This window comes from Thermobia domestica, chromosome 8, assembly GCF_964235325.1.
Source record: "Thermobia domestica chromosome 8, izTheDome1.hap1.1, whole genome shotgun sequence".
Lineage (NCBI taxonomy): Eukaryota > Metazoa > Arthropoda > Insecta > Zygentoma > Lepismatidae > Thermobia > Thermobia domestica.
In genome coordinates this window covers 57,884,366-57,898,756 of record NC_137461.1, presented here as the reverse complement: position 1 = coordinate 57,898,756, position 14,391 = coordinate 57,884,366, and the positions used below count along the sequence as shown (strand labels likewise).

The window sequence follows — 14,391 nt, the reverse complement described above, 5'->3', positions numbered from 1 at the left end:
AATGTAACATTATTTTTGTTTTTACTTAAATCTAACTTACAAAGTAAAACACTTACTTGCATATACAGTATTTGTTCTATATTTCACACATTTGTTGTAATCTTTTAAGAACAAGATTAATCAACGGAAATCAACGAGATAAACTGTACAATCAGGTTTAAAAGTACATTTCTTTTAACAACATTCCCATTATGACGTTCGAATGGATAGACCATTTTTAATAATTTCGACGTAATTATTCTGTATTCATTAGTTATTCTTTATTCATTTATTTATGACCTAAATTTCAGAAACTGTCAAAAGGCCATCTTATACTTGAATGACTACAGCTAAAGAAAATTGTTCGTGACTCAAAGTTGATTTCCTATTAAATTACCTTTTACATCATCTTGGCAATCACATCTGAAAACCACCAAGCAAAATATACACACATAAACACGCTGAAAATTTTAATAAAAGTGCGCCGAATACTTTAATAATTTATTGCAGACCAAATATGCAATAGACACGTGTACGCCTTGTACGTGAAAAAGAAATGTTGCAGAGTTTTAACCTTACTCTTTACATAACAATTCAATTTGAGAACAGTGGCAGGAAAGTATCCACACGGCAACTGAACTCTTAGCAAACCTTCAATGTTACAAGTGTGAACAGTATCACCACCACCAACTAGCGAACAACGAAATTAGATACCTTGGAAGTACACAAGTACTTTTCTGAGATACTCGATGTATCAATATTGCGCTTACAGCATGTATTGTAGGTTATTAGTTTGTACCTTTTATTTATATATACACACTGTATTGTTTCGATCACATCAAGAGAATCAAAATTAACTTTAAGACTTACTTCGCCTTCATACCATAAATGATCCTATTTTTAAAATTTTGAAGATTATTTTACTTAAGCAATACATTATTTTTTTTCTTCCGATTTGAACCACTAACACTGGCCGCTATTTTAACCAATTCGAAACATCTTTTAATGTAACATAATTTCATGCTTCTACTTCTTCACGCATCGAACTCAAAGGAATCACACGAAAAGTTCAAAAAAATAATGGTATGAAGTGTACTGCTTTATTTTTCTAAGACAAAATTTCCCAAAAGTGAACTGAAAGAAGGCGACAAGTCATTGATTTAGAGCCTATTCCGAAATTACCTGTATTAACTCCGAAGAAAATATTTCAGTCTAGATGACCGAACTCACCAGTCAAATTTTAGTAGGAAAAAAAAGTTCCATCGAGACCTGTCTCGCTTAATATTCTTTTCAATAACAGAGATTTACTTTACAGTTGCCACAGTTATTTACTTTACAATTATTTCACTGCAAAAAAGAAAATATTTACATGAAATGAAGTTTTACGTCCCATGGTTATGTCGGCTAGGCTAAAGGAGACGCTGATAATGAGAAATGAATGAAATGGTGGAATGAAGGAAATGGGAGGAAACGGAAGAACCCCGAGAAAACCCATGCACACGGTGTTTGTCCATTAGAAAGTGCACTTGGCGCGAGCTGGGATCGAACCAAGAACCCAATGCACCATAAGTGAAAACTCTACCACTGAGCCACCGCGGCCCCTTATTTCACTGGATTGAAGAATATTTTCTGAAGGAAAATGAGAATGTCCTGCTTAAATTATACTGATTCAAGTATTCTTATATTGTTTACCTCCCTCTATGCTGTACCTGTTGTATTATTTGGTATCTCCTTAAATCTAACATATTTACTATGATATACACCATGCACACCTTACACTGCCTCTCCGAAAAACTAATGAAAAGTTCAGAAAAAAATCGACAAAACAATAAAGTATATATATATATATATATATAACACCTCATGGAACTATGTGCTGAAATCTCAGATATCAAAGCCATACGAGTGCTTTATATTTCGCTTAACAATATTTTCTATGCGAAGTTCGAAATATGTGTTCTGCATATCTGATATGTTGGATAAAGAGAATTTTTATAATACATTAAAACAAAAATAGTTATTAACCGAAGTTGCTGCAACAACTCTATTAAATTCATTATGTTATTTTACATATTAAAACATTCACACAGATTTTCTATTAGAATTACTGAAGGGTAAAAGAAGAGAGTTTCACATTACATAAAAAAAAAAGTCTCCAACTGTAATGAAGTCTGCACTATTTTGGGATTCCTCTCAGTAACTATAGTTCTTAAACACATTATTTTAATGAGCACCTACAACCACTGCCACATACAAGATATTTTAGAAGGAACAAGATTTTGGTGTGTGGTAATACATTTTTTTTTCTTTTAATCAATCAAGCATCTCTGTGTGTTCAATTCTCTGGCAAAGGGATGCAATATAAAATGAATTACCAGCAAATAATGAAAGCACAATCACACTGAATATGCGAATCACTTAGTAGGCGCCATGCTAGAATGGCATTCTATACATTTCCTCCTCCTATATCTTGTGAAGCGTTTTTGCGAAATGCTTATAGTGTAGGTTTTCAGAGTGTATGATTATGTTTTCACTATTTTCTTGTAATATTTATCTGCCTACACCATTGAGTTTCTCTTAAAATTCTTGCCTTGTTTCACATATCATATCCCATTTAAAGTTCCCCCTTCCCATTTAAAGTTCTTGAGCGAGATTCAAAATGACAGACAGCAAGATGACGGCCGTTCATCTGACACGCATCATAAAGATTTCTCTCGACCTACATCAGACTTTTGGCTCAATTACTTGAAGAAGCGATAAATATGCGATACAGAAAAAAATCTAATAGTTGCACTCCTCGGGACACGAACCCCATGTTCAGATAGATACAAGCGACATGAACAATTAACTTTGTATTTTTGGAGCTTTATATAATGTCCTATGTTGTTGCATTATTATTCCTCACACCTTCAGGTGTATTCACCGCATTATAAAATGAAGTAATAATAGTTTAAGTAACGTACATTATCTCTATACTTTCAGTTAAATTATCCTCAAATCGAAATATCAACCGCTGTTGGACTGATTCTACAAATTGCTATCAGATTCTTTTAGTTGAAGATCGAGAATTAAACGCTAAAAATTAACTAACTGGAGTTCGTGTCTCCGCCAACGGAGTGCCATATTTCTGTATTACAAGGTAACCGAAGAAGTTCTTGCCGTTCTAGAACATTGATAAACAAAGAGCAATGCAGTGGACAGTACGTACCTTTAGGTTTCAAAGTGATATTCATTAGTATCAACACCTTTTCATTTCCTCGACAGAGAAAGATTTCCCACGGAGGTGCTTGCCGAAGGAATGAAACAGGTGGTAATCTGTTGGCCCAAGGTGCGGTGAATATGGTACATGGTAAAATGTCCCCCAGCGAAGTTACTGACGGGTCTCCCGGGTCCTCCATGCCATATCTGGCTTGACATTGTTCGTGCAGGAACAGCACACACTTTCCGTTCACCTCTGGCTCCTCCTACCGCAATGCATGGTACACACTTTGCAACTGCTGGGAGTAAGTCAGCAGTGATGGTCTGACCAGGTGGAAAAAGCTCGTATTGGTGACGACCACTTGCCGACAATTCCACCATAAGAGAGCATATTTCGTGGGTGCAAAGGTGGTCTTGAGAAACAGGGTCACACGACAACAACCAATGTCTGGAATGCTTGAGAGTGTCACACAGGACTCACTTTTCGTCATTAGTGAGCAAAGGATTGAGGATTGGTGTGTTTAGGTGCCGAGTGAGCAAGAACAAACAAGCTGTCACTCGTTGTTCCTTGTTGGCTGCTGACAATGTGTGGCTACCAACTTCCTTCACTTGCATGACCTTCCTACCCCATACAGGTGTAGCGTGACTGTTTCAGCGGAAACATGGTACCTTTCTGCACGTTCATCACACGTTAGACCAGTGTCCTCGATGGCTGTTTTCAAGGCCTTGTCATCCAACATATGTGGTCGTCCACTGCAATGGATCAGATCTCCCAAATGCAATTTCTGGAACCAATGCCTGGCGGTGCGTTTGTTCACAGCATTCTCCCCAAATGCCTGGCATGTGCGGTGACTTGATGCGGCAGCTGACAGGCCTACTTTAACGTCATACAACAAACACCGCGAACAAGCTGCTTCGATACCTCCATTTCTCTTCGACATTGGACGAGTTGATTGCTGTGTGCGCGCTACGTGCCTGTATCAGACTAACTCCCGACTACTTGGCTGTCATTTTGTTTCCTCTCTGTCAGCGCTTAATGGGACGTCAAAAATGGCAAGAACTTTCTGTGGTTACCTTGTATTCTATCACTGCTGCGCATCTATGGTATGAAAGTATAGATATAGTAATATAATCACTGTCTGTATTATTGCTATCAAACGCTTCTTGGGCATTATACAAGTACACTGATTCCACATATCCTTCACGAAATGTAACAGCATCTGTTTCATTTGCAAGAAAAAGCAATATTTATCATGCAGAGGATGTTAAACATCGTGGGTAGCATAAAAAATACGAAGTCGAGAAAAACACATCTGATCTAGTGACTTCCCACAGTAGTTTGGTCACATAAAACTGTACGCCATTTTGACAATTCATTAAGTTATATTAACCTTATTCCGGCTTCTTTTCTTTTGAAGATACTTTTTAGCAGACAAACGAAAATATATGGTAGGTTAGAGAATCATCGCTTATGCACATATATATTCTAAATGATGAAGTACATTTCCATGCTTGCTAAATTACTATCACACTCGTTCCAGATCAGAAAAACAGTAAATTCCACGACTGCGTATCCCCAAACAAACACTTAAATCAAGTTAGATTTATTAATATTATTACTAGTTGCTCCCCCAAGCCTTCGGCTAACTGCACACTGCATACAGAATAAAATCGTGCTTAATTACGTGCTCTAACTGTTTACACTACTACTACTTTATTATTATTATTATTATTATTATTATTATTATTATTATTATTATTATTATTATTATTATTAAAGTAAGTAAGTAAGTTTGGCCACCAACCAACTTGTGGTTACACAAATATTAGTGCTCAAATCTAAATATAGGCTTTGTCCTACTTTGAAACAATTAAAATGAAACAATGACATTATTATCCTCACAATAGTTTTAAATCTGTCTGCCACACTAGCGTGCTAGCGAGATCTATTAGTATCAGGTAGGTAAGCAGCACAGCCAGCGACAACTATTAGTCTGATTGTTAACTATTAAGAAGTACTGTGCAACAGGTTTGCATTTATAATAAAATTATTATTATTTATAATTTGAGTACTAATTATATCTATTTGGAGTCTATTACTCTAAGTAATTATTTGGCCAATTGTTTGAACTATGTAATACACAAAACAAAAACAAGTTTATATCGGTGAATCAAACAAAAAAGTTTGCATCCATGTTACTGTAAACAACAAATTCTCAACACTTTATTAAGCAAGTATTATCAAATTCTTACAAGGCACGAAATCGTTCGCAATGTTGCCTTTACTGTTTCCTTTGATTACAAGAAACAAACACATGTCAGTATGCTACACATTAATGTAGCCCTTTACTTTAAGTTTTTCACTTGTAATTTGCTCTTTGTACTTTTTAGAATCTAACTTGCTTTTCGGTACCAAGTACACGAGACATGAATATAACCAGAACCGGAAGTACTTCATCCCACAGCGAAATGTACCAAGATTTTCTGCACCAAAGTCGAATAAACTAATCATTTAGTTTATTTATATTCTGCATCAAATAGCCAATATACAAACTGTTATTATTTATTGATCTTCAATATCTCGAATATCTATACTTACACGAATTTCAAATAACTGCATGTCCGGATTTGTTAAGAACTTTTTTTTTCCTGCCGCTTACCAAAACATTATCCTTCTGAAACACCCTGTATGTATTACACCTTTTCTTCTCAAATTTCTCCTTAACTGTAATTCTGACAGCATTATAACACAATACCTGAATCTTAATACTGACTGCATTCGCACGACATACTAACAGACCTGAAACTTATCTATGAAACAATGCCAAAAATATAAAGATATTAAGTACATACAACACGTTACGAAGAATAGCTGTTCTTCATTCCTCATGGCAAACTAAAAGAGCCTTTGGGTGAAGAATGTCAACAAGTAATCATATTACTTCCGTGCGTCACGAACGGGAGTTCAATATCTGGATAATATCTTTAAAAGTCCTCCATTTCCATGCTTTAAACAAAACTATACTCTGGAACTTCATTATATTCCATTCAAATAACGCACACAGCTCTTACTGAATAAATAAATTCTTACTATTTGTAGTATATTTGGCTTTTTATATAGATTTTTTGAAGACCTGTGAGAATAGACAAAAACAGTGTTAAGATATGACCAGAACAATATGATTGAGCACTTGTCAGCACTTAACTTTTTCAATTCGCTGATAGCTTTAACACATGCCAAATCTAAGCATGTCTAAGCAACAAAGAAAAGAAAAAATACGCTTTCTGCTTTATGGACATGGAAAAATCCATACAAAACACGCTTCATGTTTATTCTGGTCACGTTCTAGTCAATAATCGAGGAATGTTAACATGAAAGATAAGAATTAGAAGTTTGGCATTGAAAGTTGAAGGTAAAAGTACTCATGAAATGCATTTAAGTAGTAAAAATCTGTACTTTTGATAAAACTTTATAAGTGTTGTATGCCCGAAACTTACTTAACTAATTTAATAACAAAAATAAAACAAAAAGTACACAGCAAGTACTAACATAACATATGAAATATTAGATATTAGATTGTTCTTATGGATTTTTTCTTGAACTGCTAAGTTTTTGCCTCAAATTCGATGGATTTTGCAATAAATGAGAAAAAAAAAAAGCACCAGCACTATGACTGCGTAAAGGAAAAAAAAAATAATTACGATTTTTAAAAATATAATTACACCATTACTATTTCAAAATCCAATGTGATCTATAAAACAAGAGTATATAATTATATGATGCCTTTATTACTAAATCACTCAACTAAATGATTAATTATCATGAAAATAATACGAATTACTATTTAAAACTTACTGATGATCATCTTTGTCTTCTTTTCGATCACTAGGACCATATAAGAACTCCTCTTCTTCATCTATGCTCTTTCTTTTCTTCAGTTCTTCCTTTGAATTATTCAACTCTCTTTTCAAAGCTTCTTTCAACTTCTTGCTATCAAGTTCATCTGACCTATCCACGTCATACTTGGAACTTCTCCTACTCTTGTCCTTGTGTTTCTTCTTTTTTTCATGATCTCGGTCCTCTTTATCTTTCTTCTTCTTCTTTGCTAAAGATAACACGAACCAGAACAAAACATCCTGATAAGTATTCACAACATTTATTATTGTCCAAAGAAATATCATATAAAAATGCCAAGCAAGAGTTTTGCGTCTTCTAACTATATATTAAATGAATCAAACTTTGGATTATCGCCAGTTTTTACACACACGAGGTTCGGCTGGAAAGTTTCTGGGCTAACTCAAAAGGAAGCACTTCTGATACATGAAAGTTTTTTATGTTGGAGTGTAGGTCTTATACGGATTTCCTACGAGGTTACATTCCTTTGTAGATGGAATTGTGAACCAGAGTGGTGCCACCTATCAATGAGAAGCGCATAGTCGATCGTACAGTGATTTAATCTCTCTTTCTAAAGAAACGGACGGCCAAATAAATTCATTTGGACAAACTACCTTATGGGACAATGTCCCATCCTATGCAGCAGTGAAGTTGTGGGTAACTGAAGCAAAACGTGGGCCAGTCCCTCAGTGATAAACCTCAAAAGACTGGGCGCCAGGGGTGTTCCTGCCGATATAAAACACGAAACTGCATAACATGATCATGTCGGATCACAGTTCGACAAACTATTACATCAATTCTAGGTATCTCCCGGGAGCGTGTATATATCATTCTTCACGATTATTTGGCAACGAGCAAGGTGGCTGCTCATTTAGTTCCCTTAAACTTTGACAGTTGACTAAAAACACGAACGAGTGGTTCCTTAATGTAAATTTGCAACACATGAATGCACGCCACAAAATTTTCTGAACAGGCTTGTAACTCAGAATGAAACATGGTATCATCATTTTGATCCAGAGACAAAGCAAGAGTCACGTCAGTAGAAACATTCCCCGGAAGAAGTTTCGTATCTAATCTTCCGCAGGGAAGTGACGGTGACAGTTTTCTGCGACGCACGTGTTATCATCGATTTCCTACTCGAAAAGGACAGACCATTACTCAAACCTGTTTCAGTGTCTGCAACAACAGATTCCGTCAAGACCCTAGTAGATGACTCACTGGTGCAGTACTCACCTTTTGTGTATGGGGTTTCGTGCTAAGTGAGCTTTGTGGTGGATAACCATCGTGTCTCGGGATTTCTTCGAAGTTCTCCCGTCTCTTCCCAATTTCTTCATTCTAATATTATTATCTTTCATTCTAATATTATCCGTCTCATCATCGTTTCCCTTATCCTCTGAGCATAATCATACTAAATAAATAATAATAATAATCGTGTGACGCCGAAGTGGTCTGACAAAGCGGAACGCGGTGTTCTATTTCCTGGTGACAACGTGCCGTATCACACTGCTCAACTGTGACATTTTAGCAACTCCATGTCTATGGTTTTGAACTGATCCAGCATCCTCCTATTAATATCTTTAGAATGTCATCTGTTTCCTGCCATGAAAACATACCGGAAAGGCAAGAGATGAAGCTGTTATAGATGCTATAAATGATTGGTTACACACCAAGAAGAAAAAAAAATCATGGCTGGCTATACACCTAGAAAGATATTTGAACAGTTGGTTAGAGAAACTAGAGTACCGCTAGAATAGGTGCATGCAAGTACAAGTGGACTACGAAGAACCTAATAGATCACGTCGGTTTTCATGTCAAATTTTCCAGTTGATCCTCGTATATACAGAAGTTAATTTTGATATCAATTTGATTTCCGAGCCGTCTTATGGTTAAATAGATTCCATTTTCACCTGTTCATATGATTCCAATCCGCGTTATGTTATAGGTCTACGTCTCATAAAGGGCACTAAGCTCAAAAACACTCCAACCCAATGGATTTGACTCCCAACTGGTACACACAAGTTTTAGTGTTCACTCAGCATCATGTCCAATTGGGAAGATATAACTCCAGTACAGAAAGTGAGAATTAGCAATGATGGAAAATCCAATGTCTTATTTACATTATCTTACTCAGACCACCTAAGAGATTTTGCTGAAGCTCACTGTGAACTTTAAAGCTACGGAATTCTAATTTTAAAGTATAGGTTGTCGCGTCCTGTTACAATGTATATTTCTCCCCTTAAACAAAACAAAACAAAACAAAACAAAACAAAACAAAACAAAACAAAACAAAATATATTTTGAGAGAATTAGGGATATGTTTGCTTTTCCATTGTGATATTGTAACACCAAAGCACAAGCAAAATTGTTTAAGAAGCTATGACGTTAAACGAGTAGTAAGAATAGTAAAGCATTCACATCTGATCTGTAAATTCGTAAGTTTACTCATGAAGTAGCACATACATGCTTTATCGGATACTTTCGTTTCCTCCCGCTACAAGATGCAAATACATTTTCAACAGTACAATCAGTTAAGAACTACGCTGATTTCATTACACTGACACAAATGTGTAAAAACTGTTTAGACACTAATGAAGTTTTCGTTATATGGTGACAGTATCACTTAATTTTCTTCATTGTACATACCTTTATCTTTGGACTTTGACTTGTCTTTCTTCTTTTTCTTCTTTGATTCTTTCTCCTGGCTCTTCTTTTCCTTTCTCCTACAAACAAGAAAGTAATGTTAGCTGCGGATATATCTATTTGTTCTAATCATTTATCAAATTTATTATTACACATATTATAGACTATGTAATTTTATTACAGATACGTGGTACACAAACAACTATCGTATTTACCAGCAAATAAGATGCATATCATTTTCTCACTATATATATATAATACAAATGATATTTTAGTAAAAAAAACAAATGCAGAGGTAACAATGGTTAACCAAATGTAGAAATGTATGCGCGTCTGGAATATCTATAGAGCTTGTGCGTCCAGCGAAAGGCATACATATATATATATATTATGAACCAGTAAATAAATCGATTGTATCCGAACTACATTCACCGAGTCTCTAAACTGTTAGAAGCTGAAATGATGTAGCCCACCGTAATGAAACAACGAAGACATCAAACAACACAAAATCCGGAATACTTATTAAAATAATCGAATGATCAAAATTTTTGTATCAACGAGTACTTTAATAAAAATAATTTTCTGCTGCTCTACATTAGTGAGTGAGTGAGAGTGAGAGTGTGAGAGTGTGAGAGTGTGTGTGAGAGAGAGAGAGAGAGAGAAATTGAGACTAGTAATTCGATGCATTCCTTTTAAGAGGATATTCTACAAGTACTTTAGAACATTTTCACCTATATGAACCGGGGGTTGCAAGTCAATAGTTTGTGAGTAATTTGGACTTGCGTGATTTCTTTGAAATTTGCCGGCTAACGAGAAGTGCACGAGAAAGCTTTATTCTGACCCACTTCCAAATATCGTAGAGCTATGAAACTTTACATGTATAATCCTGCATAAATATGTAGGTCATGTGATAATGTATAGCTCGTAACTTTGCACCGTTGCTGTGTTGTATGTCCGAACGTGAAGTAAGGTGTAGTGGTCCAAAAATCCATTACTGCACCTCAGAAAGTAGCTTGACAACATCAAAGAAATACTTGTCCCTAGGAAATGACTGCATTATTGGGAAGGGGTGGAATGGAAGTGATGTGCGGTCAAGAGAAAACGCTAACTATGACGGATTTCATACCCAGGGTCGTGCATCTGTCTGGTCAACATTCGAGCAGTGAACGGGTGCGTTGATTTCCAGAAGGCGAATAACTTTTGTCACCATGCCACGCTGAGATTTCACAGTATACCGCAACGCACGCAGCAATGAGGTATAGTATTTCCTGGTAATGGTGGTACCCTTTGCCTGGAAAGCAAGTAGTAATATATCATGCTGATGCCAAATAAACGTGATCGTCACTTCGGTCGCTCAGAGGTGAACACCGCCTTTGTTTGGTGGTGGTAAGTTGGCCCACTTTCATTGGTTTTCTTCACTCACATCACGCGAAGGCCACGATGGTACCTTCTACGAGGCCAGGGCAGTTCCTTTTCAAATCCTAGACCCAACTAAATACCGATGTGACCCCGGGGCTGGGAGGTCAGAACCCTTCCTTGAGTCATTCCTTTGCATAAATACGTAAATAAATAAATAAATAAATAGCAATCGAATACATCGCTTTCATAACTCAAAACAAAATTACATGTTCAACTCTGAGCGACCAAAGTGATGATCACGTTTATTTGGGATCAGTGTGGGGTATTACTGCTTGCTTTCCAGGCAAAGGATACCATAATTACCAGGATATACTATCCCCTTTGTTGCGTGCGTTGCGGGATTATGTAAAAATCCCTGAGCATGGCGTGCTGACAGAACGTGTCCGCCTCCTGGAAAACAACGTACCCGTTCACTGCCAAACAGATGCACGACTCTGGGTATGAAATTCGTCATAGTTAAGAGTTTTCTCTTGACCGCACATCACTTCCATTCCACCCCTTCCCAACAATGCAGTCATTTCCTAGGGACAAGTATTTCTTTGATGTTGTCAAGCTGCTTTCTGAGGTGCAGTAATGGATTTTGGACCACTATACCTTACTTCACCTTCGAATCTATAACACAGCAACGGTGCAAAGTTACGAACTGTACATTACCACATGACCTACATATGTACGCAGCATTACACATGTAAAATTTCACAGCTCTACTTCACATTTGGAAGTGGGTCAGAATAAAGCTTTCTCGTGCACCTCTCGTTAGCCGGCAAATTTTAAAGAAATCACGCAAGTGCGAATTACTCACAAATTATTCATTTGAAACCCCCGGTTTATATAGGCGAAAATGTTCCAAGGTACTTGTAGAATATCCCATTGCAAGGGATACATTGAATTACCAGTCACCCTGTATATACAAAGAAGAAATCTGTAGGCAAACATCAACATATGCAAGGAACACGATTGCTCGATGATAAAGGCTAATATTAAAGCTAATATGAAAGCTAATATTAAATAACAAAAGCATGTCGAAATACAACATATAAGCTTAAAATTAACGTTTTTTCCAAGCAAACCAAAAGATGTAATAAATACTCCACAAATTAAATAACATAGATAGATTACACAAACTACAGATAATAGTATGCTTTGAATACTCACCACCTTGCAGTTTCTTCCAAAAATTTTCTGACCTTCTCTTCATACTCAGAGTCACCCTTGGTTTGCTCCAAAAATCTTCTCACTCTCTGCTCATAATCATCATCCTTATTATGAGATTTCGAAGTATTCTCATGCGAAGTAACAAACAAAGACGACCCTAACGGCAAAGTAGAAAAGTTGGCAAGTCAATCATAATTCAACATTTTAAATAATACTCATTATGCCATTATGCCATTGATGTATGTGTCTTGCATGTATTCAATTAACTAAACAGACAGATGCTTAGTTGCGGGCTTAAACCAAAGACCAATCTCAAAAATTAATCATGGAAGTCCATGAACTACGTAAATGAAATCAAATCTTTTTTTTATTTTCTTTTCCTTTTCTATTTGTATTTATTCATTCCAACAATCATCTAGCTAATGGTACTTACAACAGTAACCTGTGAAGTTAATTGAATACATCAAGAAATATATTCGATACCCAACACCAATTTGCCCAAATGCTTAAATAATCAAGTTATCCGATTCAAATACAAAAAGTGTTAAGAAAAGAAGGTTACATACTTCAAGGCGTATATCTATGTTATGGATCTAAATAATAAAAAAACTACACGGAAAGTTTCGTTTGATATGCGGAGATCAAGTTATCGCGTAACTTGAATAAAAATGTGGCGGGGCGTTGGTACCCACACTACTAACGTACTAGCTAGAAATTCTGGAAGGAAGCGGAGATAATATATTGCTTTACCCACGATACTCAAGGTATTTGCTATCTTTCTATTCTTTTATACGTACTCTCGCACGACCCTTTTGTCTTCGAAGTCTGAAAAAATGAAACGAAATCTAAGAGTTACGTCCCACGTTTATGTCGGTTAGGCTAAAAGAGACGGTGATGATGAGAAATGAATGAAATGGTGGAATAAAGGAAGTGGGAGGAAACGAGAGAACCCTGAGAAAACCCACGCACACGGAGTTTGACCACCACATAGTTCACTTGGCGCGAGCTGGGACTGGACCAAGGACCGCAAACACCAGAGGTGAACGCTCTACCACTGAGCCACTGCGGTCCCTCTTCGAAGTCTGAATGAAGAATAATTTCTATGATTATCAATATTCTTAATTAAGTGCCTGGCTGATGATAGCAGCAGGATTGGTTACAGATATACTGTCGGAAAACAACAATCAGGACAGGAATCACAAGGGAGATAGAAGAAAGATTAGGTGTTGTTAATATTGTGCTTTTAATTAATATTATCATTAATTCCTGATTTTAACATTCCGCACAGTTTATGTACATCTCTTCTCAAGGTTCCTGAACTCCCATTGTTTTTTTATTTATTTATTTATTTATTGTGAAAATTCCAATTATGTAAAATTAGTATCTAAATTTTATCTACTAGGATGTTCCAAACGCTTCCTCTTTTATATTGTCGTTTTTATTCTGAAATTGGACCATTATGAGAAGTATTAAAGCTACCTCAATTAGTCAGCTGAACTTGCCTATACCGATACTCTAATTTCATTTTAAATATTTTACGGAATTGTGTCGGTACATCGGATCTAGAGACCTTCCTTTATACTTCTTTTTAGAGATATCTTATTAGTGTATCACTTCGGTCAGCTCGTGTTATCTTAGCCATTATTACATCCGCTTGTAAAACTTGGGGAATTTATTCCGTCATTTTGATGCTACTGTCCTGCTAAACAAAAACGAGAACAAGTTTTCTGAAATAACAATGTATTTGTTACTTGGTGACTACACAATATCACACTATTACAGGATCATTTGTTTTTTATATATCCTCCTTTCAAACATTAAGATACAAAAACCGTGGTTGTCGCTCACGAAGTTTGAATGTCTGGACCGTAAATTTAAGTAAATTTCATTTCCTGATCTGAAACTATTTATTTATTTTTAAACTTGAAATTATTTCCTTCTTCAATGTGTGTAAACATATTTTAAGTGCTTTCATTTTATAAATTTTTGGGGTGAAAAAAAAAAAAAAAACTATAATTTCAAATCACCAAATTAAGTTTACTTGAATTTATTTTGTGGATAGTCAAGAGCACGGTTTTTGAATGGGAGAACCACGGTTTTGGTTC

The 14,391-nt window shown here is 35.9% G+C and overlaps 1 protein-coding gene across 4 annotated transcripts in view; it reads right to left on the bottom strand.

Annotated features, from left to right (window-relative positions):
• Positions 1 to 14,391, bottom strand: part of LOC145692929 (uncharacterized) — a 96,560-nt gene that overhangs the window by 14,716 nt on the left and 67,453 nt on the right. For all 4 annotated transcript variants that reach the window (XM_081768506.1, XM_081768507.1, XM_081768509.1 and 1 more), the window contains 3 exons: positions 12,287 to 12,443; positions 9,716 to 9,792; positions 7,034 to 7,283 (listed from right to left, as the gene is read on the bottom strand). In XM_081768506.1, the coding sequence (XP_081624632.1) occupies positions 7,034 to 7,283; positions 9,716 to 9,792; positions 12,287 to 12,443 (484 nt within the window). The remainder of the gene's footprint in view (positions 1 to 7,033; positions 7,284 to 9,715; positions 9,793 to 12,286; positions 12,444 to 14,391) is intronic.